Raw genomic sequence first — 27,193 nt, forward strand, 5'->3', positions numbered from 1 at the left:
ATAAAATCCCTGACATACCTTTATCAACATCACCTATGTGTGTTATGTGCGTGGTGGGTGTTGCTGCCACGTTATCTCTGTTATCACGAGAACCTGCACTTTATTACTGCTAATATACATATTTATTGTTTTGTTATCAGTGTTTTCAAGTTTTCTTTTGGGGTATTTGGATGGCCCTGAAAAGGGCCTTTGGACCACAGAAATGTGGAGCGAAGGCGTGACAATGAGAGCTTAAGCCTTCTTTGGCTTGACTGCCTTCTTCTTGGGGGTCTTGACCTTCTTGGGTTTGGCTGCTGCCTTCTTGGGTGTCTTCGCCTTCTTGGGCTTGGCTGCAGCCTTCACCTTCTTTGGTGACTTAGCGGCCTTCTTAGCGGCTGTTTTGGGTTTCTTGGCAGCAGCTGGCTTCTTGACTTTCTTGGGGGATTTGGCAGCCTTCTTTGGTTTGGCAGCTGCCTTAGCCTTCTTGGGTTTTTCGTCTTTCTTTGCCTCGCCAAGACGGAATGATCCAGCGGCTCCAGTTCCCTTTGATTGCTTCAGTGCGCCGTTCTTGACTCCATTTTTCAAAGCAGTCTTGATGCGAGCATTGATGGCCACCTGGTTGTCACCAACCTTGTAGTTGGCCAAGATGTATTTCAGAACAGCCTGTCGGGAAGAACCACCCCTCTCCTTCAGGGTTGAAATAGCTTTCTTGATCATCTCCAAATAGGTAGGATGTGCGGCAGCCTTCTTAGGCTTGGCAGCAGCCTTCTTCTTGGGAGTCTTGACAACAGCGGGGGCAGCAGCAGCATCAGCCATAGTGGTAAGTTTGAGTGGTAAAAATTCACGTCAGCTACGAGAGAAGCACAGAGAGCGAATGACACTTCCCCACAGACAGCCCGGCTGATACTCCGGAGGCGCGGACGTCGGAGGAGACACCCTGCTTGTTGTGGCTGATAGCTGCACGCTTACAAGCGCGTGTGCTTTTTCGTGTATTTGTATCCGAATAATCACTTCTTAATCAAGGAAAGTTTCAATTTCAACAATACAGTTAGGTAGTAAAAACATTTGGCTACATTTCGGTTACAATAGCAACGCTCACGGGTGAAGTTCAAAGCCACACGTGCTGTTTCCAATGAAGCGACCCAGTCTAAAATGTAGACATCGCTACTTTCAAAAGCACATTTTTAGCCTTGAGACTCAAGTTTATGCATTTTAAACGTTGCCTGTCAATTCTCAATATATCTAACTATGAAAGTAAAACACAACACTCATCAGTATTGCCTATGATAAGCTAGAACAAGCTTTCAAACAACGACAATGAAGCACGTTTTTCTGACGACTTCGCCATTTTGCAACAGAAAACATTTGACACTATATTTCTGGAGACATAATTTTGGTCACTTCAATTAGAGTTGAAACTAACTTTGTCATAACAAGTAAGTAACGGGGATTTTACTTTCAGGAAAACAGTCTAGTAAGACGAGGATCTCGGGACACAAGCAGCTAGGGCGCGAAGCCCCGAACAGTAACATATATACATTGGTGTTTAGATCACTCGATCGGTCGTCACAGATTAAGTCTTTTTGCCTGTCTTAATAGCACGATATTAGTAGGGGTCTTCGTCGTTTGGATGTTAATTTTACCAGAACAATAAAGGCTACCATCCATCAACGAAAAGTGAATGTTTCAGACGAAAGGCCGGATCGAGTGAGCGAGTGTGCCGGGCCTCGTGTTAAACAGTGATCACATGTTTTTAGAACGGCTAGATTTTAATCCCTGTAAATATACATCATAAATCAACAAACACAACATGTCTACTGAACCCGCTGAAAACGCGAGCATGCTGTTTTCATGGCAATGTCTGTTTACCAATGTGTGGTGGCTATATGTAGCTAAAGTTTGCCGACAAGCATTGTCTACGGCCATACCACGTTGAAAACACCGGTTCTCGTCCGATCACCGAAGTTAAGCAACGTCGGGCCCGGAGAGTACTTGGATGGGTGACCGCCTGGGAACACCGGGTGCAGTAGACATTTTTGCTGTGCGATTCCCACTTTTTTTCTTTTTCGACCATAAGGTGCACTTGCCTCATTCACATCTGATGTAATCATACACTTTTATTTCCTTGTAAATGGCCCCACTCATGCATGTCTGCTCAAAGACATAGCTGCCAGCCATGTATTCTTACATACCTTTACAGAAAGGAATTTTCCACTATACATGTGATCATATTCAGTTGTCAGTTCACCCAACTCGTCAACTATTCTGAAGGCATGTACGTCCTTTTCGCCACATAAAGGTGTTTGCGTGCACCGATAATTGACTATTTTACTTACTTTCTTACTTTCAAAGCATGAATATATAATATATACATGTAAAATTATAATGTTGTTCGTGTTAAGTCTCGGCTCACATCTCTTTGCCTACACAGATAAGAAAAGGAGAAAGAGTTAGATCGTACAGAGCGCCTGTCAATAGGAGTTCACTGGCTTGCTGCTGGAAAATGTATTTTGAAAGCTGTGAGCAAGCTGATCACTGTTGACACGCTTTAAAAATATGAAAAAAAAACGACGCGACTGTGTGATAAACCAGCTATTTTATGTTCCCCGTTCTAGCTGATCGCTGGCAAACGTACTTTAGACTTATTAGAAAGTATTTCCATACATTTCTCTCGCCATACAACAGGTAGATGTGACATGTTGCAGGTAGGGGGCTAGGCGAAACGCACACGACCAAGGGCGCACAACTCTTGGCGCTCTATTTGAAAAGTCGTGCACAGGCGAGGCGTGTGTCGGTAAAACACCCCGTGGATGTCTGGCCTTTATCGCCGTTTTACACCTTTGAACACAACGTGCATGTGCAGCTACACACATAGGAAGTCTGCACTCAGGATATTATATATATCAACGACACTAATCGCCTCACTTTCCAACATACACCCATTTGGGGGGTTAATAAACAAGCATAACAACAGTCATTAGTGTGAAGACACACTACCCCACCCCCCCATCCCCCCCCCCACACACACAATAAAATCCCTGTCATACCTTTATCAACATCACCTATGTGTGTTATGTGCGTGGTGGGTGTTGCTGCCACGTTATCTCTGTTATCACGAGAACCTGCACTTTATTACTGCTAATATACATATTTATTGTTTTGTTATCAGTGTTTTCAAGTTTTCTTTTGGGGTATTTGGATGGCCCTGAAAAGGGCCTTTGGACCACAGAAATGTGGAGCGAAGGCGTGACAATGAGAGCTTAAGCCTTCTTTGGCTTGACTGCCTTCTTCTTGGGGGTCTTGACCTTCTTGGGTTTGGCTGCTGTCTTCTTGGGTGTCTTCGCCTTCTTGGGCTTGGCTGCAGCCTTCACCTTCTTTGGTGACTTAGCGGCCTTCTTAGCGGCTGTTTTGGGTTTCTTGGCAGCAGCTGGCTTCTTGACTTTCTTGGGGGATTTGGCAGCCTTCTTTGGTTTGGCAGCTGCCTTAGCCTTCTTGGGTTTTTCGTCTTTCTTTGCCTCGCCAAGACGGAATGATCCAGCGGCTCCAGTTCCCTTTGATTGCTTCAGTGCGCCGTTCTTGACTCCATTTTTCAAAGCAGTCTTGATGCGAGCATTGATGGCCACCTGGTTGTCACCAACCTTGTAGTTGGCCAAGATGTATTTCAGAACAGCCTGTCGGGAAGAACCACCCCTCTCCTTCAGGGTTGAAATAGCTTTCTTGATCATCTCCAAATAGGTAGGATGTGCGGCAGCCTTCTTAGGCTTGGCAGCAGCCTTCTTCTTGGGAGTCTTGACAACAGCGGGGGCAGCAGCAGCATCAGCCATAGTGGTAAGTTTGAGTGGTAAAAATTCACGTCAGCTACGAGAGAAGCACAGAGAGCGAATGACACTTCCCCACAGACAGCCCGGCTGATACTCCGGAGGCGCGGACGTCGGAGGAGACACCCTGCTTGTTGTGGCTGATAGCTGCACGCTTACAAGCGCGTGTGCTTTTTCGTGTATTTGTATCCGAATAATCACTTCTTAATCAAGGAAAGTTTCAATTTCAACAATACAGTTAGGTAGTAAAAACATTTGGCTACATTTCGGTTACAATAGCAACGCTCACGGGTGAAGTTCAAAGCCACACGTGCTGTTTCCAATGAAGCGACCCAGTCTAAAATGTAGACATCGCTACTTTCAAAAGCACATTTTTAGCCTTGAGACTCAAGTTTATGCATTTTAAACGTTGCCTGTCAATTCTCAATATATCTAACTATGAAAGTAAAACACAACACTCATCAGTATTGCCTATGATAAGCTAGAACAAGCTTTCAAACAACGACAATGAAGCACGTTTTTCTGACGACTTCGCCATTTTGCAACAGAAAACATTTGACACTATATTTCTGGAGACATAATTTTGGTCACTTCAATTAGAGTTGAAACTAACTTTGTCATAACAAGTAAGTAACGGGGATTTTACTTTCAGGAAAACAGTCTAGTAAGACGAGGATCTCGGGACACAAGCAGCTAGGGCGCGAAGCCCCGAACAGTAACATATATACATTGGTGTTTAGATCACTCGATCGGTCGTCACAGATTAAGTCTTTTTGCCTGTCTTAATAGCACGATATTAGTAGGGGTCTTCGTCGTTTGGATGTTAATTTTACCAGAACAATAAAGGCTACCATCCATCAACGAAAAGTGAATGTTTCAGACGAAAGGCCGGATCGAGTGAGCGAGTGTGCCGGGCCTCGTGTTAAACAGTGATCACATGTTTTTAGAACGGCTAGATTTTAATCCCTGTAAATATACATCATAAATCAACAAACACAACATGTCTACTGAACCCGCTGAAAACGCGAGCATGCTGTTTTCATGGCAATGTCTGTTTACCAATGTGTGGTGGCTATATGTAGCTAAAGTTTGCCGACAAGCATTGTCTACGGCCATACCACGTTGAAAACACCGGTTCTCGTCCGATCACCGAAGTTAAGCAACGTCGGGCCCGGAGAGTACTTGGATGGGTGACCGCCTGGGAACACCGGGTGCAGTAGACATTTTTGCTGTGCGATTCCCACTTTTTTTCTTTTTCGACCATAAGGTGCACTTGCCTCATTCACATCTGATGTAATCATACACTTTTATTTCCTTGTAAATGGCCCCACTCATGAATGTCTGCTCAAAGACATAGCTGCCAGCCATGTATTCTTACATACCTTTACAGAAAGGAATTTTCCACTATACATGTGATCATATTCAGTTGTCAGTTCACCCAACTCGTCAACTATTCTGAAGGCATGTACGTCCTTTTCGCCACATAAAGGTGTTTGCGTGCACCGATAATTGACTATTTTACTTACTTTCTTACTTTCAAAGCATGAATATATAATATATACATGTAAAATTATAATGTTGTTCGTGTTAAGTCTCGGCTCACATCTCTTTGCCTACACAGATAAGAAAAGGAGAAAGAGTTAGATCGTACAGAGCGCCTGTCAATAGGAGTTCACTGGCTTGCTGCTGGAAAATGTATTTTGAAAGCTGTGAGCAAGCTGATCACTGTTGACACGCTTTAAAAATATGAAAAAAAAACGACGCGACTGTGTGATAAACCAGCTATTTTATGTTCCCCGTTCTAGCTGATCGCTGGCAAACGTACTTTAGACTTATTAGAAAGTATTTCCATACATTTCTCTCGCCATACAACAGGTAGATGTGACATGTTGCAGGTAGGGGGCTAGGCGAAACGCACACGACCAAGGGCGCACAACTCTTGGCGCTCTATTTGAAAAGTCGTGCACAGGCGAGGCGTGTGTCGGTAAAACACCCCGTGGATGTCTGGCCTTTATCGCCGTTTTACACCTTTGAACACAACGTGCATGTGCAGCTACACACATAGGAAGTCTGCACTCAGGATATTATATATATCAACGACACTAATCGCCTCACTTTCCAACATACACCCATTTGGGGGGTTAATAAACAAGCATAACAACAGTCATTAGTGTGAAGACACACTACCCCACCCCCCCATCCCCCCCCCACACACACAATAAAATCCCTGTCATACCTTTATCAACATCACCTATGTGTGTTATGTGCGTGGTGGGTGTTGCTGCCACGTTATCTCTGTTATCACGAGAACCTGCACTTTATTACTGCTAATATACATATTTATTGTTTTGTTATCAGTGTTTTCAAGTTTTCTTTTGGGGTATTTGGATGGCCCTGAAAAGGGCCTTTGGACCACAGAAATGTGGAGCGAAGGCGTGACAATGAGAGCTTAAGCCTTCTTTGGCTTGACTGCCTTCTTCTTGGGGGTCTTGACCTTCTTGGGTTTGGCTGCTGTCTTCTTGGGTGTCTTCGCCTTCTTGGGCTTGGCTGCAGCCTTCACCTTCTTTGGTGACTTAGCGGCCTTCTTAGCGGCTGTTTTGGGTTTCTTGGCAGCAGCTGGCTTCTTGACTTTCTTGGGGGATTTGGCAGCCTTCTTTGGTTTGGCAGCTGCCTTAGCCTTCTTGGGTTTTTCGTCTTTCTTTGCCTCGCCAAGACGGAATGATCCAGCGGCTCCAGTTCCCTTTGATTGCTTCAGTGCGCCGTTCTTGACTCCATTTTTCAAAGCAGTCTTGATGCGAGCATTGATGGCCACCTGGTTGTCACCAACCTTGTAGTTGGCCAAGATGTATTTCAGAACAGCCTGTCGGGAAGAACCACCCCTCTCCTTCAGGGTTGAAATAGCTTTCTTGATCATCTCCAAATAGGTAGGATGTGCGGCAGCCTTCTTAGGCTTGGCAGCAGCCTTCTTCTTGGGAGTCTTGACAACAGCGGGGGCAGCAGCAGCATCAGCCATAGTGGTAAGTTTGAGTGGTAAAAATTCACGTCAGCTACGAGAGAAGCACAGAGAGCGAATGACACTTCCCCACAGACAGCCCGGCTGATACTCCGGAGGCGCGGACGTCGGAGGAGACACCCTGCTTGTTGTGGCTGATAGCTGCACGCTTACAAGCGCGTGTGCTTTTTCGTGTATTTGTATCCGAATAATCACTTCTTAATCAAGGAAAGTTTCAATTTCAACAATACAGTTAGGTAGTAAAAACATTTGGCTACATTTCGGTTACAATAGCAACGCTCACGGGTGAAGTTCAAAGCCACACGTGCTGTTTCCAATGAAGCGACCCAGTCTAAAATGTAGACATCGCTACTTTCAAAAGCACATTTTTAGCCTTGAGACTCAAGTTTATGCATTTTAAACGTTGCCTGTCAATTCTCAATATATCTAACTATGAAAGTAAAACACAACACTCATCAGTATTGCCTATGATAAGCTAGAACAAGCTTTCAAACAACGACAATGAAGCACGTTTTTCTGACGACTTCGCCATTTTGCAACAGAAAACATTTGACACTATATTTCTGGAGACATAATTTTGGTCACTTCAATTAGAGTTGAAACTAACTTTGTCATAACAAGTAAGTAACGGGGATTTTACTTTCAGGAAAACAGTCTAGTAAGACGAGGATCTCGGGACACAAGCAGCTAGGGCGCGAAGCCCCGAACAGTAACATATATACATTGGTGTTTAGATCACTCGATCGGTCGTCACAGATTAAGTCTTTTTGCCTGTCTTAATAGCACGATATTAGTAGGGGTCTTCGTCGTTTGGATGTTAATTTAACCAGAACAATAAAGGCTACCATCCATCAACGAAAAGTGAATGTTTCAGACGAAAGGCCGGATCGAGCGAGCGAGTGTGCCGGGCCTCGTGTTAAACAGTGATCACATGTTTTTAGAACGGCTAGATTTTAATCCCTGTAAATATACATCATAAATCAACAAACACAACATGTCTACTGAACCCGCTGAAAACGCGAGCATGCTGTTTTCATGGCAATGTCTGTTTACCAATGTGTGGTGGCTATATGTAGCTAAAGTTTGCCGACAAGCATTGTCTACGGCCATACCACGTTGAAAACACCGGTTCTCGTCCGATCACCGAAGTTAAGCAACGTCGGGCCCGGAGAGTACTTGGATGGGTGACCGCCTGGGAACACCGGGTGCAGTAGACATTTTTGCTGTGCGATTCCCACTTTTTTTCTTTTTCGACCATAAGGTGCACTTGCCTCATTCACATCTGATGTAATCATACACTTTTATTTCCTTGTAAATGGCCCCACTCATGCATGTCTGCTCAAAGACATAGCTGCCAGCCATGTATTCTTACATACCTTTACAGAAAGGAATTTTCCACTATACATGTGATCATATTCAGTTGTCAGTTCACCCAACTCGTCAACTATTCTGAAGGCATGTACGTCCTTTTCGCCACATAAAGGTGTTTGCGTGCACCGATAATTGACTATTTTACTTACTTTCTTACTTTCAAAGCATGAATATATAATATATACATGTAAAATTATAATGTTGTTCGTGTTAAGTCTCGGCTCACATCTCTTTGCCTACACAGATAAGAAAAGGAGAAAGAGTTAGATCGTACAGAGCGCCTGTCAATAGGAGTTCACTGGCTTGCTGCTGGAAAATGTATTTTGAAAGCTGTGAGCAAGCTGATCACTGTTGACACGCTTTAAAAATATGAAAAAAAAACGACGCGACTGTGTGATAAACCAGCTATTTTATGTTCCCCGTTCTAGCTGATCGCTGGCAAACGTACTTTAGACTTATTAGAAAGTATTTCCATACATTTCTCTCGCCATACAACAGGTAGATGTGACATGTTGCAGGTAGGGGGCTAGGCGAAACGCACACGACCAAGGGCGCACAACTCTTGGCGCTCTATTTGAAAAGTCGTGCACAGGCGAGGCGTGTGTCGGTAAAACACCCCGTGGATGTCTGGCCTTTATCGCCGTTTTACACCTTTGAACACAACGTGCATGTGCAGCTACACACATAGGAAGTCTGCACTCAGGATGTTATATATATCAACGACACTAATCGCCTCACTTTCCAACATACACCCATTTGGGGGGTTAATAAACAAGCATAACAACAGTCATTAGTGTGAAGACACACTACCCCACCCCCCCATCCCCCCCCACACACACAATAAAATCCCTGACATACCTTTATCAACATCACCTATGTGTGTTATGTGCGTGGTGGGTGTTGCTGCCACGTTATCTCTGTTATCACGAGAACCTGCACTTTATTACTGCTAATATACATATTTATTGTTTTGTTATCAGTGTTTTCAAGTTTTCTTTTGGGGTATTTGGATGGCCCTGAAAAGGGCCTTTGGACCACAGAAATGTGGAGCGAAGGCGTGACAATGAGAGCTTAAGCCTTCTTTGGCTTGACTGCCTTCTTCTTGGGGGTCTTGACCTTCTTGGGTTTGGCTGCTGCCTTCTTGGGTGTCTTCGCCTTCTTTGGCTTGGCTGCAGCCTTCACCTTCTTTGGTGACTTAGCGGCCTTCTTAGCGGCTGTTTTGGGTTTCTTGGCAGCAGCTGGCTTCTTGACTTTCTTGGGGGATTTGGCAGCCTTCTTTGGTTTGGCAGCTGCCTTAGCCTTCTTGGGTTTTTCGTCTTTCTTTGCCTCGCCAAGACGGAATGATCCAGCGGCTCCAGTTCCCTTTGATTGCTTCAGTGCGCCGTTCTTGACTCCATTTTTCAAAGCAGTCTTGATGCGAGCATTGATGGCCACCTGGTTGTCACCAACCTTGTAGTTGGCCAAGATGTATTTCAGAACAGCCTGTCGGGAAGAACCACCCCTCTCCTTCAGGGTTGAAATAGCTTTCTTGATCATCTCCAAATAGGTAGGATGTGCGGCAGCCTTCTTAGGCTTGGCAGCAGCCTTCTTCTTGGGAGTCTTGACAACAGCGGGGGCAGCAGCAGCATCAGCCATAGTGGTAAGTTTGAGTGGTAAAAATTCACGTCAGCTACGAGAGAAGCACAGAGAGCGAATGACACTTCCCCACAGACAGCCCGGCTGATACTCCGGAGGCGCGGACGTCGGAGGAGACACCCTGCTTGTTGTGGCTGATAGCTGCACGCTTACAAGCGCGTGTGCTTTTTCGTGTATTTGTATCCGAATAATCACTTCTTAATCAAGGAAAGTTTCAATTTCAACAATACAGTTAGGTAGTAAAAACATTTGGCTACATTTCGGTTACAATAGCAACGCTCACGGGTGAAGTTCAAAGCCACACGTGCTGTTTCCAATGAAGCGACCCAGTCTAAAATGTAGACATCGCTACTTTCAAAAGCACATTTTTAGCCTTGAGACTCAAGTTTATGCATTTTAAACGTTGCCTGTCAATTCTCAATATATCTAACTATGAAAGTAAAACACAACACTCATCAGTATTGCCTATGATAAGCTAGAACAAGCTTTCAAACAACGACAATGAAGCACGTTTTTCTGACGACTTCGCCATTTTGCAACAGAAAACATTTGACACTATATTTCTGGAGACATAATTTTGGTCACTTCAATTAGAGTTGAAACTAACTTTGTCATAACAAGTAAGTAACGGGGATTTTACTTTCAGGAAAACAGTCTAGTAAGACGAGGATCTCGGGACACAAGCAGCTAGGGCGCGAAGCCCCGAACAGTAACATATATACATTGGTGTTTAGATCACTCGATCGGTCGTCACAGATTAAGTCTTTTTGCCTGTCTTAATAGCACGATATTAGTAGGGGTCTTCGTCGTTTGGATGTTAATTTTACCAGAACAATATAGGCTACCATCCATCAACGAAAAGTGAATGTTTCAGACGAAAGGCCGGATCGAGTGAGCGAGTGTGCCGGGCCTCGTGTTAAACAGTGATCACATGTTTTTAGAACGGCTAGATTTTAATCCCTGTAAATATACATCATAAATCAACAAACACAACATGTCTACTGAACCCGCTGAAAACGCGAGCATGCTGTTTTCATGGCAATGTCTGTTTACCAATGTGTGGTGGCTATATGTAGCTAAAGTTTGCCGACAAGCATTGTCTACGGCCATACCACGTTGAAAACACCGGTTCTCGTCCGATCACCGAAGTTAAGCAACGTCGGGCCCGGAGAGTACTTGGATGGGTGACCGCCTGGGAACACCGGGTGCAGTAGACATTTTTGCTGTGCGATTCCCACTTTTTTTCTTTTTCGACCATAAGGTGCACTTGCCTCATTCACATCTGATGTAATCATACACTTTTATTTCCTTGTAAATGGCCCCACTCATGCATGTCTGCTCAAAGACATAGCTGCCAGCCATGTATTCTTACATACCTTTACAGAAAGGAATTTTCCACTATACATGTGATCATATTCAGTTGTCAGTTCACCCAACTCGTCAACTATTCTGAAGGCATGTACGTCCTTTTCGCCACATAAAGGTGTTTGCGTGCACCGATAATTGACTATTTTACTTACTTTCTTACTTTCAAAGCATGAATATATAATATATACATGTAAAATTATAATGTTGTTCGTGTTAAGTCTCGGCTCACATCTCTTTGCCTACACAGATAAGAAAAGGAGAAAGAGTTAGATCGTACAGAGCGCCTGTCAATAGGAGTTCACTGGCTTGCTGCTGGAAAATGTATTTTGAAAGCTGTGAGCAAGCTGATCACTGTTGACACGCTTTAAAAATATGAAAAAAAAACGACGCGACTGTGTGATAAACCAGCTATTTTATGTTCCCCGTTCTAGCTGATCGCTGGCAAACGTACTTTAGACTTATTAGAAAGTATTTCCATACATTTCTCTCGCCATACAACAGGTAGATGTGACATGTTGCAGGTAGGGGGCTAGGCGAAACGCACACGACCAAGGGCGCACAACTCTTGGCGCTCTATTTGAAAAGTCGTGCACAGGCGAGGCGTGTGTCGGTAAAACACCCCGTGGATGTCTGGCCTTTATCGCCGTTTTACACCTTTGAACACAACGTGCATGTGCAGCTACACACATAGGAAGTCTGCACTCAGGATATTATATATATCAACGACACTAATCGCCTCACTTTCCAACATACACCCATTTGGGGGGTTAATAAACAAGCATAACAACAGTCATTAGTGTGAAGACACACTACCCCACCCCCCCATCCCCCCCCACACACACAATAAAATCCCTGACATACCTTTATCAACATCACCTATGTGTGTTATGTGCGTGGTGGGTGTTGCTGCCACGTTATCTCTGTTATCACGAGAACCTGCACTTTATTACTGCTAATATACATATTTATTGTTTTGTTATCAGTGTTTTCAAGTTTTCTTTTGGGGTATTTGGATGGCCCTGAAAAGGGCCTTTGGACCACAGAAATGTGGAGCGAAGGCGTGACAATGAGAGCTTAAGCCTTCTTTGGCTTGACTGCCTTCTTCTTGGGGGTCTTGACCTTCTTGGGTTTGGCTGCTGCCTTCTTGGGTGTCTTCGCCTTCTTTGGCTTGGCTGCAGCCTTCACCTTCTTTGGTGACTTAGCGGCCTTCTTAGCGGCTGTTTTGGGTTTCTTGGCAGCAGCTGGCTTCTTGACTTTCTTGGGGGATTTGGCAGCCTTCTTTGGTTTGGCAGCTGCCTTAGCCTTCTTGGGTTTTTCGTCTTTCTTTGCCTCGCCAAGACGGAATGATCCAGCGGCTCCAGTTCCCTTTGATTGCTTCAGTGCGCCGTTCTTGACTCCATTTTTCAAAGCAGTCTTGATGCGAGCATTGATGGCCACCTGGTTGTCACCAACCTTGTAGTTGGCCAAGATGTATTTCAGAACAGCCTGTCGGGAAGAACCACCCCTCTCCTTCAGGGTTGAAATAGCTTTCTTGATCATCTCCAAATAGGTAGGATGTGCGGCAGCCTTCTTAGGCTTGGCAGCAGCCTTCTTCTTGGGAGTCTTGACAACAGCGGGGGCAGCAGCAGCATCAGCCATAGTGGTAAGTTTGAGTGGTAAAAATTCACGTCAGCTACGAGAGAAGCACAGAGAGCGAATGACACTTCCCCACAGACAGCCCGGCTGATACTCCGGAGGCGCGGACGTCGGAGGAGACACCCTGCTTGTTGTGGCTGATAGCTGCACGCTTACAAGCGCGTGTGCTTTTTCGTGTATTTGTATCCGAATAATCACTTCTTAATCAAGGAAAGTTTCAATTTCAACAATACAGTTAGGTAGTAAAAACATTTGGCTACATTTCGGTTACAATAGCAACGCTCACGGGTGAAGTTCAAAGCCACACGTGCTGTTTCCAATGAAGCGACCCAGTCTAAAATGTAGACATCGCTACTTTCAAAAGCACATTTTTAGCCTTGAGACTCAAGTTTATGCATTTTAAACGTTGCCTGTCAATTCTCAATATATCTAACTATGAAAGTAAAACACAACACTCATCAGTATTGCCTATGATAAGCTAGAACAAGCTTTCAAACAACGACAATGAAGCACGTTTTTCTGACGACTTCGCCATTTTGCAACAGAAAACATTTGACACTATATTTCTGGAGACATAATTTTGGTCACTTCAATTAGAGTTGAAACTAACTTTGTCATAACAAGTAAGTAACGGGGATTTTACTTTCAGGAAAACAGTCTAGTAAGACGAGGATCTCGGGACACAAGCAGCTAGGGCGCGAAGCCCCGAACAGTAACATATATACATTGGTGTTTAGATCACTCGATCGGTCGTCACAGATTAAGTCTTTTTGCCTGTCTTAATAGCACGATATTAGTAGGGGTCTTCGTCGTTTGGATGTTAATTTTACCAGAACAATATAGGCTACCATCCATCAACGAAAAGTGAATGTTTCAGACGAAAGGCCGGATCGAGTGAGCGAGTGTGCCGGGCCTCGTGTTAAACAGTGATCACATGTTTTTAGAACGGCTAGATTTTAATCCCTGTAAATATACATCATAAATCAACAAACACAACATGTCTACTGAACCCGCTGAAAACGCGAGCATGCTGTTTTCATGGCAATGTCTGTTTACCAATGTGTGGTGGCTATATGTAGCTAAAGTTTGCCGACAAGCATTGTCTACGGCCATACCACGTTGAAAACACCGGTTCTCGTCCGATCACCGAAGTTAAGCAACGTCGGGCCCGGAGAGTACTTGGATGGGTGACCGCCTGGGAACACCGGGTGCAGTAGACATTTTTGCTGTGCGATTCCCACTTTTTTTCTTTTTCGACCATAAGGTGCACTTGCCTCATTCACATCTGATGTAATCATACACTTTTATTTCCTTGTAAATGGCCCCACTCATGCATGTCTGCTCAAAGACATAGCTGCCAGCCATGTATTCTTACATACCTTTACAGAAAGGAATTTTCCACTATACATGTGATCATATTCAGTTGTCAGTTCACCCAACTCGTCAACTATTCTGAAGGCATGTACGTCCTTTTCGCCACATAAAGGTGTTTGCGTGCACCGATAATTGACTATTTTACTTACTTTCTTACTTTCAAAGCATGAATATATAATATATACATGTAAAATTATAATGTTGTTCGTGTTAAGTCTCGGCTCACATCTCTTTGCCTACACAGATAAGAAAAGGAGAAAGAGTTAGATCGTACAGAGCGCCTGTCAATAGGAGTTCACTGGCTTGCTGCTGGAAAATGTATTTTGAAAGCTGTGAGCAAGCTGATCACTGTTGACACGCTTTAAAAATATGAAAAAAAAACGACGCGACTGTGTGATAAACCAGCTATTTTATGTTCCCCGTTCTAGCTGATCGCTGGCAAACGTACTTTAGACTTATTAGAAAGTATTTCCATACATTTCTCTCGCCATACAACAGGTAGATGTGACATGTTGCAGGTAGGGGGCTAGGCGAAACGCACACGACCAAGGGCGCACAACTCTTGGCGCTCTATTTGAAAAGTCGTGCACAGGCGAGGCGTGTGTCGGTAAAACACCCCGTGGATGTCTGGCCTTTATCGCCGTTTTACACCTTTGAACACAACGTGCATGTGCAGCTACACACATAGGAAGTCTGCACTCAGGATATTATATATATCAACGACACTAATCGCCTCACTTTCCAACATACACCCATTTGGGGGGTTAATAAACAAGCATAACAACAGTCATTAGTGTGAAGACACACTACCCCACCCCCCCATCCCCCCCCACACACACAATAAAATCCCTGACATACCTTTATCAACATCACCTATGTGTGTTATGTGCGTGGTGGGTGTTGCTGCCACGTTATCTCTGTTATCACGAGAACCTGCACTTTATTACTGCTAATATACATATTTATTGTTTTGTTATCAGTGTTTTCAAGTTTTCTTTTGGGGTATTTGGATGGCCCTGAAAAGGGCCTTTGGACCACAGAAATGTGGAGCGAAGGCGTGACAATGAGAGCTTAAGCCTTCTTTGGCTTGACTGCCTTCTTCTTGGGGGTCTTGACCTTCTTGGGTTTGGCTGCTGCCTTCTTGGGTGTCTTCGCCTTCTTTGGCTTGGCTGCAGCCTTCACCTTCTTTGGTGACTTAGCGGCCTTCTTAGCGGCTGTTTTGGGTTTCTTGGCAGCAGCTGGCTTCTTGACTTTCTTGGGGGATTTGGCAGCCTTCTTTGGTTTGGCAGCTGCCTTAGCCTTCTTGGGTTTTTCGTCTTTCTTTGCCTCGCCAAGACGGAATGATCCAGCGGCTCCAGTTCCCTTTGATTGCTTCAGTGCGCCGTTCTTGACTCCATTTTTCAAAGCAGTCTTGATGCGAGCATTGATGGCCACCTGGTTGTCACCAACCTTGTAGTTGGCCAAGATGTATTTCAGAACAGCCTGTCGGGAAGAACCACCCCTCTCCTTCAGGGTTGAAATAGCTTTCTTGATCATCTCCAAATAGGTAGGATGTGCGGCAGCCTTCTTAGGCTTGGCAGCAGCCTTCTTCTTGGGAGTCTTGACAACAGCGGGGGCAGCAGCAGCATCAGCCATAGTGGTAAGTTTGAGTGGTAAAAATTCACGTCAGCTACGAGAGAAGCACAGAGAGCGAATGACACTTCCCCACAGACAGCCCGGCTGATACTCCGGAGGCGCGGACGTCGGAGGAGACACCCTGCTTGTTGTGGCTGATAGCTGCACGCTTACAAGCGCGTGTGCTTTTTCGTGTATTTGTATCCGAATAATCACTTCTTAATCAAGGAAAGTTTCAATTTCAACAATACAGTTAGGTAGTAAAAACATTTGGCTACATTTCGGTTACAATAGCAACGCTCACGGGTGAAGTTCAAAGCCACACGTGCTGTTTCCAATGAAGCGACCCAGTCTAAAATGTAGACATCGCTACTTTCAAAAGCACATTTTTAGCCTTGAGACTCAAGTTTATGCATTTTAAACGTTGCCTGTCAATTCTCAATATATCTAACTATGAAAGTAAAACACAACACTCATCAGTATTGCCTATGATAAGCTAGAACAAGCTTTCAAACAACGACAATGAAGCACGTTTTTCTGACGACTTCGCCATTTTGCAACAGAAAACATTTGACACTATATTTCTGGAGACATAATTTTGGTCACTTCAATTAGAGTTGAAACTAACTTTGTCATAACAAGTAAGTAACGGGGATTTTACTTTCAGGAAAACAGTCTAGTAAGACGAGGATCTCGGGACACAAGCAGCTAGGGCGCGAAGCCCCGAACAGTAACATATATACATTGGTGTTTAGATCACTCGATCGGTCGTCACAGATTAAGTCTTTTTGCCTGTCTTAATAGCACGATATTAGTAGGGGTCTTCGTCGTTTGGATGTTAATTTTACCAGAACAATATAGGCTACCATCCATCAACGAAAAGTGAATGTTTCAGACGAAAGGCCGGATCGAGTGAGCGAGTGTGCCGGGCCTCGTGTTAAACAGTGATCACATGTTTTTAGAACGGCTAGATTTTAATCCCTGTAAATATACATCATAAATCAACAAACACAACATGTCTACTGAACCCGCTGAAAACGCGAGCATGCTGTTTTCATGGCAATGTCTGTTTACCAATGTGTGGTGGCTATATGTAGCTAAAGTTTGCCGACAAGCATTGTCTACGGCCATACCACGTTGAAAACACCGGTTCTCGTCCGATCACCGAAGTTAAGCAACGTCGGGCCCGGAGAGTACTTGGATGGGTGACCGCCTGGGAACACCGGGTGCAGTAGACATTTTTGCTGTGCGATTCCCACTTTTTTTCTTTTTCGACCATAAGGTGCACTTGCCTCATTCACATCTGATGTAATCATACACTTTTATTTCCTTGTAAATGGCCCCACTCATGCATGTCTGCTCAAAGACATAGCTGCCAGCCATGTATTCTTACATACCTTTACAGAAAGGAATTTTCCACTATACATGTGATCATATTCAGTTGTCAGTTCACCCAACTCGTCAACTATTCTGAAGGCATGTATGTCCTTTTCGCCACATAAAGGTGTTTGCGTGCACCGATAATTGACTATTTTACTTACTTTCTTACTTTCAAAGCATGAATATATAATATATACATGTAAAATTATAATGTTGTTCGTGTTAAGTCTCGGCTCACATCTCTTTGCCTACACAGATAAGAAAAGGAGAAAGAGTTAGATCGTACAGAGCGCCTGTCAATAGGAGTTCACTGGCTTGCTGCTGGAAAATGTATTTTGAAAGCTGTGAGCAAGCTGATCACTGTTGACACGCTTTAAAAATATGAAAAAAAAACGACGCGACTGTGTGATAAACCAGCTATTTTATGTTCCCCGTTCTAGCTGATCGCTGGCAAACGTACTTTAGACTTATTAGAAAGTATTTCCATACATTTCTCTCGCCATACAACAGGTAGATGTGACATGTTGCAGGTAGGGGGCTAGGCGAAACGCACACGACCAAGGGCGCACAACTCTTGGCGCTCTATTTGAAAAGTCGTGCACAGGCGAGGCGTGTGTCGGTAAAACACCCCGTGGATGTCTGGCCTTTATCGCCGTTTTACACCTTTGAACACAACGTGCATGTGCAGCTACACACATAGGAAGTCTGCACTCAGGATATTATATATATCAACGACACTAATCGCCTCACTTTCCAACATACACCCATTTGGGGGGTTAATAAACAAGCATAACAACAGTCATTAGTGTGAAGACACACTACCCCACCCCCCCCATCCCCCCCCACACACACAATAAAATCCCTGACATACCTTTATCAACATCACCTATGTGTGTTATGTGCGTGGTGGGTGTTGCTGCCACGTTATCTCTGTTATCACGAGAACCTGCACTTTATTACTGCTAATATACATATTTATTGTTTTGTTATCAGTGTTTTCAAGTTTTCTTTTGGGGTATTTGGATGGCCCTGAAAAGGGCCTTTGGACCACAGAAATGTGGAGCGAAGGCGTGACAATGAGAGCTTAAGCCTTCTTTGGCTTGACTGCCTTCTTCTTGGGGGTCTTGACCTTCTTGGGTTTGGCTGCTGCCTTCTTGGGTGTCTTCGCCTTCTTGGGCTTGGCTGCAGCCTTCACCTTCTTTGGTGACTTAGCGGCCTTCTTAGCGGCTGTTTTGGGTTTCTTGGCAGCAGCTGGCTTCTTGACTTTCTTGGGGGATTTGGCAGCCTTCTTTGGTTTGGCAGCTGCCTTAGCCTTCTTGGGTTTTTCGTCTTTCTTTGCCTCGCCAAGACGGAATGATCCAGCGGCTCCAGTTCCCTTTGATTGCTTCAGTGCGCCGTTCTTGACTCCATTTTTCAAAGCAGTCTTGATGCGAGCATTGATGGCCACCTGGTTGTCACCAACCTTGTAGTTGGCCAAGATGTATTTCAGAACAGCCTGTCGGGAAGAACCACCCCTCTCCTTCAGGGTTGAAATAGCTTTCTTGATCATCTCCAAATAGGTAGGATGTGCGGCAGCCTTCTTAGGCTTGGCAGCAGCCTTCTTCTTGGGAGTCTTGACAACAGCGGGGGCAGCAGCAGCATCAGCCATAGTGGTAAGTTTGAGTGGTAAAAATTCACGTCAGCTACGAGAGAAGCACAGAGAGCGAATGACACTTCCCCACAGACAGCCCGGCTGATACTCCGGAGGCGCGGACGTCGGAGGAGACACCCTGCTTGTTGTGGCTGATAGCTGCACGCTTACAAGCGCGTGTGCTTTTTCGTGTATTTGTATCCGAATAATCACTTCTTAATCAAGGAAAGTTTCAATTTCAACAATACAGTTAGGTAGTAAAAACATTTGGCTACATTTCGGTTACAATAGCAACGCTCACGGGTGAAGTTCAAAGCCACACGTGCTGTTTCCAATGAAGCGACCCAGTCTAAAATGTAGACATCGCTACTTTCAAAAGCACATTTTTAGCCTTGAGACTCAAGTTTATGCATTTTAAACGTTGCCTGTCAATTCTCAATATATCTAACTATGAAAGTAAAACACAACACTCATCAGTATTGCCTATGATAAGCTAGAACAAGCTTTCAAACAACGACAATGAAGCACGTTTTTCTGACGACTTCGCCATTTTGCAACAGAAAACATTTGACACTATATTTCTGGAGACATAATTTTGGTCACTTCAATTAGAGTTGAAACTAACTTTGTCATAACAAGTAAGTAACGGGGATTTTACTTTCAGGAAAACAGTCTAGTAAGACGAGGATCTCGGGACACAAGCAGCTAGGGCGCGAAGCCCCGAACAGTAACATATATACATTGGTGTTTAGATCACTCGATCGGTCGTCACAGATTAAGTCTTTTTGCCTGTCTTAATAGCACGATATTAGTAGGGGTCTTCGTCGTTTGGATGTTAATTTTACCAGAACAATATAGGCTACCATCCATCAACGAAAAGTGAATGTTTCAGACGAAAGGCCGGATCGAGTGAGCGAGTGTGCCGGGCCTCGTGTTAAACAGTGATCACATGTTTTTAGAACGGCTAGATTTTAATCCCTGTAAATATACATCATAAATCAACAAACACAACATGTCTACTGAACCCGCTGAAAACGCGAGCATGCTGTTTTCATGGCAATGTCTGTTTACCAATGTGTGGTGGCTATATGTAGCTAAAGTTTGCCGACAAGCATTGTCTACGGCCATACCACGTTGAAAACACCGGTTCTCGTCCGATCACCGAAGTTAAGCAACGTCGGGCCCGGAGAGTACTTGGATGGGTGACCGCCTGGGAACACCGGGTGCAGTAGACATTTTTGCTGTGCGATTCCCACTTTTTTTCTTTTTCGACCATAAGGTGCACTTGCCTCATTCACATCTGATGTAATCATACACTTTTATTTCCTTGTAAATGGCCCCACTCATGCATGTCTGCTCAAAGACATAGCTGCCAGCCATGTATTCTTACATACCTTTACAGAAAGGAATTTTCCACTATACATGTGATCATATTCAGTTGTCAGTTCACCCAACTCGTCAACTATTCTGAAGGCATGTACGTCCTTTTCGCCACATAAAGGTGTTTGCGTGCACCGATAATTGACTATTTTACTTACTTTCTTACTTTCAAAGCATGAATATATAATATATACATGTAAAATTATAATGTTGTTCGTGTTAAGTCTCGGCTCACATCTCTTTGCCTACACAGATAAGAAAAGGAGAAAGAGTTAGATCGTACAGAGCGCCTGTCAATAGGAGTTCACTGGCTTGCTGCTGGAAAATGTATTTTGAAAGCTGTGAGCAAGCTGATCACTGTTGACACGCTTTAAAAATATGAAAAAAAAACGACGCGACTGTGTGATAAACCAGCTATTTTATGTTCCCCGTTCTAGCTGATCGCTGGCAAACGTACTTTAGACTTATTAGAAAGTATTTCCATACATTTCTCTCGCCATACAACAGGTAGATGTGACATGTTGCAGGTAGGGGGCTAGGCGAAACGCACACGACCAAGGGCGCACAACTCTTGGCGCTCTATTTGAAAAGTCGTGCACAGGCGAGGCGTGTGTCGGTAAAACACCCCGTGGATGTCTGGCCTTTATCGCCGTTTTACACCTTTGAACACAACGTGCATGTGCAGCTACACACATAGGAAGTCTGCACTCAGGATATTATATATATCAACGACACTAATCGCCTCACTTTCCAACATACACCCATTTGGGGGGTTAATAAACAAGCATAACAACAGTCATTAGTGTGAAGACACACTACCCCACCCCCCCATCCCCCCCCACACACACAATAAAATCCCTGACATACCTTTATCAACATCACCTATGTGTGTTATGTGCGTGGTGGGTGTTGCTGCCACGTTATCTCTGTTATCACGAGAACCTGCACTTTATTACTGCTAATATACATATTTATTGTTTTGTTATCAGTGTTTTCAAGTTTTCTTTTGGGGTATTTGGATGGCCCTGAAAAGGGCCTTTGGACCACAGAAATGTGGAGCGAAGGCGTGACAATGAGAGCTTAAGCCTTCTTTGGCTTGACTGCCTTCTTCTTGGGGGTCTTGACCTTCTTGGGTTTGGCTGCTGCCTTCTTGGGTGTCTTCGCCTTCTTGGGCTTGGCTGCAGCCTTCACCTTCTTTGGTGACTTAGCGGCCTTCTTAGCGGCTGTTTTGGGTTTCTTGGCAGCAGCTGGCTTCTTGACTTTCTTGGGGGATTTGGCAGCCTTCTTTGGTTTGGCAGCTGCCTTAGCCTTCTTGGGTTTTTCGTCTTTCTTTGCCTCGCCAAGACGGAATGATCCAGCGGCTCCAGTTCCCTTTGATTGCTTCAGTGCGCCGTTCTTGACTCCATTTTTCAAAGCAGTCTTGATGCGAGCATTGATGGCCACCTGGTTGTCACCAACCTTGTAGTTGGCCAAGATGTATTTCAGAACAGCCTGTCGGGAAGAACCACCCCTCTCCTTCAGGGTTGAAATAGCTTTCTTGATCATCTCCAAATAGGTAGGATGTGCGGCAGCCTTCTTAGGCTTGGCAGCAGCCTTCTTCTTGGGAGTCTTGACAACAGCGGGGGCAGCAGCAGCATCAGCCATAGTGGTAAGTTTGAGTGGTAAAAATTCACGTCAGCTACGAGAGAAGCACAGAGAGCGAATGACACTTCCCCACAGACAGCCCGGCTGATACTCCGGAGGCGCGGACGTCGGAGGAGACACCCTGCTTGTTGTGGCTGATAGCTGCACGCTTACAAGCGCGTGTGCTTTTTCGTGTATTTGTATCCGAATAATCACTTCTTAATCAAGGAAAGTTTCAATTTCAACAATACAGTTAGGTAGTAAAAACATTTGGCTACATTTCGGTTACAATAGCAACGCTCACGGGTGAAGTTCAAAGCCACACGTGCTGTTTCCAATGAAGCGACCCAGTCTAAAATGTAGACATCGCTACTTTCAAAAGCACATTTTTAGCCTTGAGACTCAAGTTTATGCATTTTAAACGTTGCCTGTCAATTCTCAATATATCTAACTATGAAAGTAAAACACAACACTCATCAGTATTGCCTATGATAAGCTAGAACAAGCTTTCAAACAACGACAATGAAGCACGTTTTTCTGACGACTTCGCCATTTTGCAACAGAAAACATTTGACACTATATTTATGGAGACATAATTTTGGTCACTTCAATTAGAGTTGAAACTAACTTTGTCATAACAAGTAAGTAACGGGGATTTTACTTTCAGGAAAACAGTCTAGTAAGACGAGGATCTCGGGACACAAGCAGCTAGGGCGCGAAGCCCCGAACAGTAACATATATACATTGGTGTTTAGATCACTCGATCGGTCGTCACAGATTAAGTCTTTTTGCCTGTCTTAATAGCACGATATTAGTAGGGGTCTTCGTCGTTTGGATGTTAATTTTACCAGAACAATATAGGCTACCATCCATCAACGAAAAGTGAATGTTTCAGACGAAAGGCCGGATCGAGTGAGCGAGTGTGCCGGGCCTCGTGTTAAACAGTGATCACATGTTTTTAGAACGGCTAGATTTTAATCCCTGTAAATATACATCATAAATCAACAAACACAACATGTCTACTGAACCCGCTGAAAACGCGAGCATGCTGTTTTCATGGCAATGTCTGTTTACCAATGTGTGGTGGCTATATGTAGCTAAAGTTTGCCGACAAGCATTGTCTACGGCCATACCACGTTGAAAACACCGATTCTCGTCCGATCACCGAAGTTAAGCAACGTCGGGCCCGGAGAGTACTTGGATGGGTGACCGCCTGGGAACACCGGGTGCAGTAGACATTTTTGCTGTGCGATTCCCACTTTTTTTCTTTTTCGACCATAAGGTGCACTTGCCTCATTCACATCTGATGTAATCATACACTTTTATTTCCTTGTAAATGGCCCCACTCATGCATGTCTGCTCAAAGACATAGCTGCCAGCCATGTATTCTTACATACCTTTACAGAAAGGAATTTTCCACTATACATGTGATCATATTCAGTTGTCAGTTCACCCAACTCGTCAACTATTCTGAAGGCATGTACGTCCTTTTCGCCACATAAAGGTGTTTGCGTGCACCGATAATTGACTATTTTACTTACTTTCTTACTTTCAAAGCATGAATATATAATATATACATGTAAAATTATAATGTTGTTCGTGTTAAGTCTCGGCTCACATCTCTTTGCCTACACAGATAAGAAAAGGAGAAAGAGTTAGATCGTACAGAGCGCCTGTCAATAGGAGTTCACTGGCTTGCTGCTGGAAAATGTATTTTGAAAGCTGTGAGCAAGCTGATCACTGTTGACACGCTTTAAAAATATGAAAAAAAAACGACGCGACTGTGTGATAAACCAGCTATTTTATGTTCCCCGTTCTAGCTGATCGCTGGCAAACGTACTTTAGACTTATTAGAAAGTATTTCCATACATTTCTCTCGCCATACAACAGGTAGATGTGACATGTTGCAGGTAGGGGGCTAGGCGAAACGCACACGACCAAGGGCGCACAACTCTTGGCGCTCTATTTGAAAAGTCGTGCACAGGCGAGGCGTGTGTCGGTAAAACACCCCGTGGATGTCTGGCCTTTATCGCCGTTTTACACCTTTGAACACAACGTGCATGTGCAGCTACACACATAGGAAGTCTGCACTCAGGATATTATATATATCAACGACACTAATCGCCTCACTTTCCAACATACACCCATTTGGGGGGTTAATAAACAAGCATAACAACAGTCATTAGTGTGAAGACACACTACCCCACCCCCCCATCCCCCCCCACACACACAATAAAATCCCTGACATACCTTTATCAACATCACCTATGTGTGTTATGTGCGTGGTGGGTGTTGCTGCCACGTTATCTCTGTTATCACGAGAACCTGCACTTTATTACTGCTAATATACATATTTATTGTTTTGTTATCAGTGTTTTCAAGTTTTCTTTTGGGGTATTTGGATGGCCCTGAAAAGGGCCTTTGGACCACAGAAATGTGGAGCGAAGGCGTGACAATGAGAGCTTAAGCCTTCTTTGGCTTGACTGCCTTCTTCTTGGGGGTCTTGACCTTCTTGGGTTTGGCTGCTGCCTTCTTGGGTGTCTTCGCCTTCTTGGGCTTGGCTGCAGCCTTCACCTTCTTTGGTGACTTAGCGGCCTTCTTAGCGGCTGTTTTGGGTTTCTTGGCAGCAGCTGGCTTCTTGACTTTCTTGGGGGATTTGGCAGCCTTCTTTGGTTTGGCAGCTGCCTTAGCCTTCTTGGGTTTTTCGTCTTTCTTTGCCTCGCCAAGACGGAATGATCCAGCGGCTCCAGTTCCCTTTGATTGCTTCAGTGCGCCGTTCTTGACTCCATTTTTCAAAGCAGTCTTGATGCGAGCATTGATGGCCACCTGGTTGTCACCAACCTTGTAGTTGGCCAAGATGTATTTCAGAACAGCCTGTCGGGAAGAACCACCCCTCTCCTTCAGGGTTGAAATAGCTTTCTTGATCATCTCCAAATAGGTAGGATGTGCGGCAGCCTTCTTAGGCTTGGCAGCAGCCTTCTTCTTGGGAGTCTTGACAACAGCGGGGGCAGCAGCAGCATCAGCCATAGTGGTAAGTTTGAGTGGTAAAAATTCACGTCAGCTACGAGAGAAGCACAGAGAGCGAATGACACTTCCCCACAGACAGCCCGGCTGATACTCCGGAGGCGCGGACGTCGGAGGAGACACCCTGCTTGTTGTGGCTGATAGCTGCACGCTTACAAGCGCGTGTGCTTTTTCGTGTATTTGTATCCGAATAATCACTTCTTAATCAAGGAAAGTTTCAATTTCAACAATACAGTTAGGTAGTAAAAACATTTGGCTACATTTCGGTTACAATAGCAACGCTCACGGGTGAAGTTCAAAGCCACACGTGCTGTTTCCAATGAAGCGACCCAGTCTAAAATGTAGACATCGCTACTTTCAAAAGCACATTTTTAGCCTTGAGACTCAAGTTTATGCATTTTAAACGTTGCCTGTCAATTCTCAATATATCTAACTATGAAAGTAAAACACAACACTCATCAGTATTGCCTATGATAAGCTAGAACAAGCTTTCAAACAACGACAATGAAGCACGTTTTTCTGACGACTTCGCCATTTTGCAACAGAAAACATTTGACACTATATTTCTGGAGACATAATTTTGGTCACTTCAATTAGAGTTGAAACTAACTTTGTCATAACAAGTAAGTAACGGGGATTTTACTTTCAGGAAAACAGTCTAGTAAGACGAGGATCTCGGGACACAAGCAGCTAGGGCGCGAAGCCCCGAACAGTAACATATATACATTGGTGTTTAGATCACTCGATCGGTCGTCACAGATTAAGTCTTTTTGCCTGTCTTAATAGCACGATATTAGTAGGGGTCTTCGTCGTTTGGATGTTAATTTAACCAGAACAATAAAGGCTACCATCCATCAACGAAAAGTGAATGTTTCAGACGAAAGGCCGGATCGAGCGAGCGAGTGTGCCGGGCCTCGTGTTAAACAGTGATCACATGTTTTTAGAACGGCTAGATTTTAATCCCTGTAAATATACATCATAAATCAACAAACACAACATGTCTACTGAACCCGCTGAAAACGCGAGCATGCTGTTTTCATGGCAATGTCTGTTTACCAATGTGTGGTGGCTATATGTAGCTAAAGTTTGCCGACAAGCATTGTCTACGGCCATACCACGTTGAAAACACCGGTTCTCGTCCGATCACCGAAGTTAAGCAACGTCGGGCCCGGAGAGTACTTGGATGGGTGACCGCCTGGGAACACCGGGTGCAGTAGACATTTTTGCTGTGCGATTCCCACTTTTTTTCTTTTTCGACCATAAGGTGCACTTGCCTCATTCACATCTGATGTAATCATACACTTTTATTTCCTTGTAAATGGCCCCACTCATGCATGTCTGCTCAAAGACATAGCTGCCAGCCATGTATTCTTACATACCTTTACAGAAAGGAATTTTCCACTATACATGTGATCATATTCAGTTGTCAGTTCACCCAACTCGTCAACTATTCTGAAGGCATGTACGTCCTTTTCGCCACATAAAGGTGTTTGCGTGCACCGATAATTGACTATTTTACTTACTTTCTTACTTTCAAAGCATGAATATATAATATATACATGTAAAATTATAATGTTGTTCGTGTTAAGTCTCGGCTCACATCTCTTTGCCTACACAGATAAGAAAAGGAGAAAGAGTTAGATCGTACAGAGCGCCTGTCAATAGGAGTTCACTGGCTTGCTGCTGGAAAATGTATTTTGAAAGCTGTGAGCAAGCTGATCACTGTTGACACGCTTTAAAAATATGAAAAAAAAACGACGCGACTGTGTGATAAACCAGCTATTTTATGTTCCCCGTTCTAGCTGATCGCTGGCAAACGTACTTTAGACTTATTAGAAAGTATTTCCATACATTTCTCTCGCCATACAACAGGTAGATGTGACATGTTGCAGGTAGGGGGCTAGGCGAAACGCACACGACCAAGGGCGCACAACTCTTGGCGCTCTATTTGAAAAGTCGTGCACAGGCGAGGCGTGTGTCGGTAAAACACCCCGTGGATGTCTGGCCTTTATCGCCGTTTTACACCTTTGAACACAACGTGCATGTGCAGCTACACACATAGGAAGTCTGCACTCAGGATATTATATATATCAACGACACTAATCGCCTCACTTTCCAACATACACCCATTTGGGGGGTTAATAAACAAGCATAACAACAGTCATTAGTGTGAAGACACACTACCCCACCCCCCCATCCCCCCCCACACACACAATAAAATCCCTGACATACCTTTATCAACATCACCTATGTGTGTTATGTGCGTGGTGGGTGTTGCTGCCACGTTATCTCTGTTATCACGAGAACCTGCACTTTATTACTGCTAATATACATATTTATTGTTTTGTT

General features: G+C 44.3%; 9 protein-coding genes and 9 non-coding genes across 18 annotated transcripts; 9 read left to right on the top strand and 9 right to left on the bottom strand.

Moving 5' to 3' along the window:
- Positions 1–231: 231 nt before the first annotated feature.
- LOC125372872 (histone 24-like) lies at positions 232–795 on the bottom strand. The gene has a single exon (XM_048383555.1). It carries the CDS (start codon positions 793–795, stop codon positions 232–234), a length of 564 nt encoding a protein of 187 aa, XP_048239512.1.
- Positions 796–1,893: 1,098 nt separating this feature from the next.
- Positions 1,894–2,012, top strand: LOC125373618. Its single transcript, XR_007218458.1, has one exon. It is a non-coding gene; the product is annotated as a 5S ribosomal RNA (ribosomal RNA).
- Positions 2,013–3,269: 1,257 nt separating this feature from the next.
- On the bottom strand, positions 3,270–3,803 carry LOC125372891 (histone 24-like; the record flags this gene model as incomplete). The annotated part of the gene is made up of 1 exon (XM_048383593.1): positions 3,270–3,803. A coding segment is annotated over exon 1 (534 nt), but the record flags the coding sequence as incomplete, so codon positions are not given.
- Positions 3,804–4,901: 1,098 nt separating this feature from the next.
- On the top strand, positions 4,902–5,020 carry LOC125373620. Its single transcript, XR_007218459.1, has one exon. It is a non-coding gene; the product is annotated as a 5S ribosomal RNA (ribosomal RNA).
- Positions 5,021–6,276: 1,256 nt separating this feature from the next.
- LOC125372892 (histone 24-like) lies at positions 6,277–6,810 on the bottom strand (the record flags this gene model as incomplete). Its single annotated transcript, XM_048383594.1, has 1 exon — positions 6,277–6,810. A coding segment is annotated over exon 1 (534 nt), but the record flags the coding sequence as incomplete, so codon positions are not given.
- Positions 6,811–7,908: 1,098 nt separating this feature from the next.
- On the top strand, positions 7,909–8,027 carry LOC125373621. Its single transcript, XR_007218460.1, has one exon. It is a non-coding gene; the product is annotated as a 5S ribosomal RNA (ribosomal RNA).
- A 1,255-nt stretch (positions 8,028–9,282) lies between these two features.
- On the bottom strand, positions 9,283–9,816 carry LOC125372879 (histone 24-like; the record flags this gene model as incomplete). Its single annotated transcript, XM_048383567.1, has 1 exon — positions 9,283–9,816. A coding segment is annotated over exon 1 (534 nt), but the record flags the coding sequence as incomplete, so codon positions are not given.
- A 1,098-nt stretch (positions 9,817–10,914) lies between these two features.
- On the top strand, positions 10,915–11,033 carry LOC125373622. Its single transcript, XR_007218461.1, has one exon. It is a non-coding gene; the product is annotated as a 5S ribosomal RNA (ribosomal RNA).
- A 1,255-nt stretch (positions 11,034–12,288) lies between these two features.
- Positions 12,289–12,822, bottom strand: LOC125372889 (histone 24-like; the record flags this gene model as incomplete). The annotated part of the gene is made up of 1 exon (XM_048383592.1): positions 12,289–12,822. A coding segment is annotated over exon 1 (534 nt), but the record flags the coding sequence as incomplete, so codon positions are not given.
- A 1,098-nt stretch (positions 12,823–13,920) lies between these two features.
- LOC125373623 lies at positions 13,921–14,039 on the top strand. Its single transcript, XR_007218462.1, has one exon. It is a non-coding gene; the product is annotated as a 5S ribosomal RNA (ribosomal RNA).
- A 1,255-nt stretch (positions 14,040–15,294) lies between these two features.
- Positions 15,295–15,828, bottom strand: LOC125372900 (histone 24-like; the record flags this gene model as incomplete). Its single annotated transcript, XM_048383603.1, has 1 exon — positions 15,295–15,828. A coding segment is annotated over exon 1 (534 nt), but the record flags the coding sequence as incomplete, so codon positions are not given.
- Positions 15,829–16,926: 1,098 nt separating this feature from the next.
- Positions 16,927–17,045, top strand: LOC125373625. Its single transcript, XR_007218464.1, has one exon. It is a non-coding gene; the product is annotated as a 5S ribosomal RNA (ribosomal RNA).
- A 1,256-nt stretch (positions 17,046–18,301) lies between these two features.
- On the bottom strand, positions 18,302–18,835 carry LOC125372904 (histone 24-like; the record flags this gene model as incomplete). The annotated part of the gene is made up of 1 exon (XM_048383606.1): positions 18,302–18,835. A coding segment is annotated over exon 1 (534 nt), but the record flags the coding sequence as incomplete, so codon positions are not given.
- Positions 18,836–19,933: 1,098 nt separating this feature from the next.
- On the top strand, positions 19,934–20,052 carry LOC125373626. The gene has a single exon (XR_007218465.1). It is a non-coding gene; the product is annotated as a 5S ribosomal RNA (ribosomal RNA).
- Positions 20,053–21,307: 1,255 nt separating this feature from the next.
- Positions 21,308–21,841, bottom strand: LOC125372901 (histone 24-like; the record flags this gene model as incomplete). Its single annotated transcript, XM_048383604.1, has 1 exon — positions 21,308–21,841. A coding segment is annotated over exon 1 (534 nt), but the record flags the coding sequence as incomplete, so codon positions are not given.
- Positions 21,842–22,939: 1,098 nt separating this feature from the next.
- On the top strand, positions 22,940–23,058 carry LOC125373592. The gene has a single exon (XR_007218435.1). It is a non-coding gene; the product is annotated as a 5S ribosomal RNA (ribosomal RNA).
- A 1,255-nt stretch (positions 23,059–24,313) lies between these two features.
- LOC125372902 (histone 24-like) lies at positions 24,314–24,847 on the bottom strand (the record flags this gene model as incomplete). Its single annotated transcript, XM_048383605.1, has 1 exon — positions 24,314–24,847. A coding segment is annotated over exon 1 (534 nt), but the record flags the coding sequence as incomplete, so codon positions are not given.
- Positions 24,848–25,945: 1,098 nt separating this feature from the next.
- On the top strand, positions 25,946–26,064 carry LOC125373627. Its single transcript, XR_007218466.1, has one exon. It is a non-coding gene; the product is annotated as a 5S ribosomal RNA (ribosomal RNA).
- The last annotated feature ends 1,129 nt before the right edge of the window (positions 26,065–27,193 follow it).

This window comes from Haliotis rufescens, unplaced genomic scaffold, assembly GCF_023055435.1.
Source record: "Haliotis rufescens isolate VD_foot unplaced genomic scaffold, xgHalRufe1.0.p SCAF_5, whole genome shotgun sequence".
NCBI lineage: Eukaryota > Metazoa > Mollusca > Gastropoda > Lepetellida > Haliotidae > Haliotis > Haliotis rufescens.